The sequence below is a fragment of the Otolemur garnettii genome, unplaced genomic scaffold (genome assembly GCF_000181295.1).
Source record: "Otolemur garnettii isolate 467f Iridium unplaced genomic scaffold, OtoGar3 scaffold00017, whole genome shotgun sequence".
Lineage (NCBI taxonomy): Eukaryota > Metazoa > Chordata > Mammalia > Primates > Galagidae > Otolemur > Otolemur garnettii.
In genome coordinates, this window is record NW_003852412.1 from 9172954 (window position 1) to 9177412 (window position 4459).

Below are 4459 nucleotides of genomic sequence, written 5' to 3' on the forward strand. Positions count from 1 at the left end.
GGGGGGGGGGGGGCCTTCACAATTAAATGGAAGCTATCACTAGTTGTTGGATTAGTGAAGCAGGTTACATGAACTATGTATGGTTTAATCTTAAGTTTTAGAAGATGGAAAAGACCACAAACATATATTCCTATCAACATCTAGATGCATATAAATACTGATTTTTAAAAATGGGTTTCTTTCCATTTTCCCAATTTTCTACAGAAGAAAAATGTCATTTTAAAAAAGTGGTTTCATGGGCTCAGCCCCTGTACCTCCATGAGTAGGGTGCCAGTCACATACACCAAAGCTGGTGAGATCGAGCCTGGCTTGGGCCTGCTGAACAACAATGACAACTGCAACCAAAAATAGCCAGGCATTCTGGTGGGTGCCTGTAGTCCCAGCTACTCAGGAGACTGAGGCAAGAGAATCACTTAAAGAGTTTGAAGTTGCTGTGAGCTGTGACGCCATGGCAATTCTACCAAGGGCAACATAATGAGATTCTGTCTCAAAAAAAAAAAAAAAAAGAAAAGAAAAAAATGATTTCATGAAGCAGAGGAAGTGAGGGCTGAATAGGAGCAACTTAAGAAAATAAAATTGGGGTTCGGCACCTGTGGCTCAAGTGGCTAAGGCATCAGCCACATACACCCAAGGTGGCAGGTTCGAATCCAGCCTGGGCCTGCCAAACAATAATAACGGCTGCAACCAAAGGAAAAAATAGCCGGGTGTTGTGGTGGGCGCCAGTGGTCCCAGCTACTTGGGAGTCTGAGGCAGGAGACGCGCTTGTGCCCAGGAGTTGGAGGTTGTTGTGAGCTGTGATGCCACAGCACTCTACCCAGGGGGACAGCTTGAGACTCTGTCTCAAAAAAAAAAAAAAAGAAAAGAGAATTGGCAATGTAATTTCATTATTAACCTGTAGGATGGACTTGGCAAAGAAGTCAAAGGTGTTTCAAGAAAATTAAGTACATATAGGCGGCGCCCATAGCTCAGTGGGTAGGGCGCCAATTACCTACACCACTGCTGGCAGGTTCAAACCCGGCCTGGGCCAGCTAAAACAACAATAACAATTGCAACAAAAAATATATCTGGGTGTCAAGGTGGGTGCCTGTAGTCCCAGCTACTTGGGATGCTGAGGCAAGAGAATCACTTTACCCTAAGAGTTGGAGGTTGCTGTGAGCTTTGCTACCACAGCACTCTACCCAGGGCGACAGCTTGAGACTCTGTCTCAAAAAAAAAATTAGGTACACATGAAAGAAGAAATAAGGAATGTGCAGAAAGGAAAGACTGAAGATACTAAATAAAAAAAGGATAGGAGCTAGAGAGTGGGGGGAAAAAGAAGATAAATACTTGCAAGGCTGTAAGAAATCTAGCCAGATAAAGCGTTTATTCACAAAAGGGTTTGCCTATTTGTTTTCTAGTGTTTATTTTACTTTTTTGAGGCAAAGTCTCACTCAACATGTCAGAATACAGCAGCCCCAACACAACTCATTGTAACATCAAACTCCCAGGCTTAAACAATCCTCCTGCCTTCACTGGGACTACATGAGCGTGCAACCACACTGGGCTAATTTTCTTTCTCTTTCTTCTTTTTTGGTAGAAACAGTCTTGCAACATTACCCAGGCTGGTCTCAAACTCCTGGCCTCATGTGATTCTCCCACTTCAGCCTCCCAAAATGCTAGGATTACAGGTACAAGACTCTGCACCCGGCCTGTTTTATAGTGTTTTCTTAAAGAAATTAGTTTAGTTATTTTTCTATGAATTTGTAAGATCAATTGTGGCTAGCTGCTTTTTGTTTGTTTTTCAAGATGACTAATTCCTATCCTTCTAGCCAAAACAGTGGTGTAACTGAAGGCTGGTTGCACCAAAAGGCATTCTACTGGCACCATAAGGTAGAACTTATGATCACACCATTTGTGTACCTAAGTGTGATTAAATCTACAACTTATACTTTAAATGCCCAGAAGGATTTTACTACTTAAACATCCCTAATTTTATCTTTGATGTAACTCAAACTTTTATAAACTCAGAAATATAAAATTAAACTTACAACTTTCTCTCCCCAACTCCAGTACCTGATCTTGCTTTTCAACATTAAACACAATTTCTACTAAGACTGTAAAACACATCATTATATTTTTCTAACAATAGGATTGAGAAAGTTAAATTTCAGATTACTTCCATTCATTTTATTTAGTAAGTGTCCTCACACCTTTTTGCCATCTTGCTTTTCTAAGTGTGGCTGGGACTCTGATGCTGCCTGTGGATCTTTATCACTGCTTTCATCCTCAAATGCAATCACTCTCTGTTCGGGTTCTTCTTCTAAGAATTCTTCTGAGCTCTCTGATGTGCGTGCAGTAGACTCTAGTCTGGAAAACCAAAGAAAACCATCCTTACTTGATTTATTAAGGATGAATATAAAATTTCAGGAACCCTTTCTTAACAAAGTTAACATTTTAGAGCAGGGTTCTCAACCTGTGGGTCACAACCTCTTCTTAACAATAAAAATACACTATGGCATTATGAAGGCTGAGAACCACTGTTTTAGAGAATTGATTATGTGTTGTTCAGTTAACAACTTTAGATTCTAAAACCAATGTCTTCAAATTGGTTCTTTTTCACCTTGTTCTCCAATTCTATTAATGACATCACTATCTTGTCAATTACAGTAAACTAGACCCTTTTTACTTTTTTTTTTTTTTAACTGAGACAGAGTCTCACTTTGTCACCCTTGGTATCAAGTGCCTCATACCTTTGACACCCTTGATACCATACCTCACAGCAACCTCCAACTCTTGGGCTCAAGTGATGCTCTTGCCTCAGGCTCCCTAGTACCTAAGACTATTGGCATCCACCACAATGCCTGGCTTTTTTTCTTGTTGTTGAGCAGGCTCAGGCTCCAAGAGACCTGGAGCACGTGGCCAGTGCCCTCACCATTGAGCTACAGGTGTCCAACCCCTTCTTTTTATTCTGTCCATATATTATTGGAGATCTTATTTAATTAGAATGAACATATATCACAGTTTACCTGGGGCAGTACCAGTATGCAGACTTTAGTCCATAATTACAGACAGTGGCGTAATTATTAATAATGCTCCTTTTCATTTTCAAAAACGTCAGCATGGACAATGTATGATCTAGGCCAGGCCCAGTGGCTCATGCCTACTCCAGGAGGCCAAAGCAAGAAGATCACTTTAGCTCAGGAGTTCCAGACTAGCCTAGGCAAGAGTAAGACCTCATCTCTACTAAAGAGAGAGAACACAAGCCAGGTGTTGCAGTGGCCCCCTCCAGTCCCAGATACTTAGGAGGCTAAGGCAGGAGGATATGGAAGCTGAAGCAGGAGGACTGCTTGAACTTAGGAGTTTGAGGATACAATGGGCTATGATGACACCACTGTTGCACTCTAATCAAGGCAAAAGAGCAATGCCGTGTCTCCAAAAACACCAAAACAAAAAGTTCATGATCTAGTTCTACCCTAAAAATGCCTTTCAAACTATCCCCAACTTTCTATTCCTATTTTTGCAGCCCTGCTTCAAGCTTTTGCTCAACTAATCTTCAAGGCTTTCCAAGCTGATTTTCTTATTAGACGTTATATATATACCTGCGACAGCCCAGCTGAGAAACTTCTAGTAGCTCTATATAAGCTCCATCAACAAAGTGTACCTTCCTTCAAGGATAACATGACCAAACACTTATACATCAGCTATCATTATCAACATTCCTTTTAGCTTTACCCTCTTACTAATACTAGCCACAAGATAAATGTCACTATTGAAATTTAAACTACGGAGGCGCCTGTGGCTCAAGGAGTAGGGCGCAGGCCCCATATGCTGGAGGTGGTGGGTTCAAACATAGCCCCAGCCAAAAATTGCAAAAAAATAAAAGAAATAAAAATTTAAACTAATTTAAATGAAATAAAAAGTTCAGTTTTTCAGTTGCACTAGCTATACTTCAAGTACTCAATTCGCAACAGTGGATAGTGGCTACCATACTGAGCAGTCCAGATACAAAACATTTTGATCACTCCAGAAAGTTCTATTGGACAGTTCTAGTTTACATGAGGGGGTAAGCAAACTTTTCCTTTAGACTTTATGAGCCATATAGTCTCTGTTCCAACTATTCATTTCTATCTTTGTCTAGACGCTATCCTAGCGTCAAGCAATCCTCCTGCCTCAGCCTCCTGAGTAGCTGAGGTTATAGGCACCTACCACCAAGCCTGCCTTAAAGGATAGTTCTGACTCAAGTATTCTGCTGATTCAATGTGGCTACTAAATTCCCAGAGGAACTGACTACACTATTTGTGGTTATCACTAATTTATAAATTATATCTAAAAGTCTATAAAATTAATTAGTAAAGTAAAACTGAAGATTTTAAAAATTGACTAAACCGGCTCAGTGCCTGTGGCTCAAGTGGCTAAGGCGCCAACCACATACACCCAAGGCGGTGGGTTCGAATCCAGCCCGGGCCCGCCAAACAACAAT

At 40.9% G+C, this 4459-nt stretch overlaps 1 protein-coding gene across 1 annotated transcript in view; it reads right to left on the reverse strand.

Annotated features, from left to right (window-relative positions):
* Nucleotides 1-4459, reverse strand: part of FAM169A (family with sequence similarity 169 member A) — a 71346-nt gene that overhangs the window by 4997 nt on the left and 61890 nt on the right. The window contains exon 10 of the mRNA XM_003785916.1: nt 2190-2346. Coding sequence (XP_003785964.1) covers nt 2190-2346 — 157 coding nt within the window. The remainder of the gene's footprint in view (nt 1-2189; nt 2347-4459) is intronic.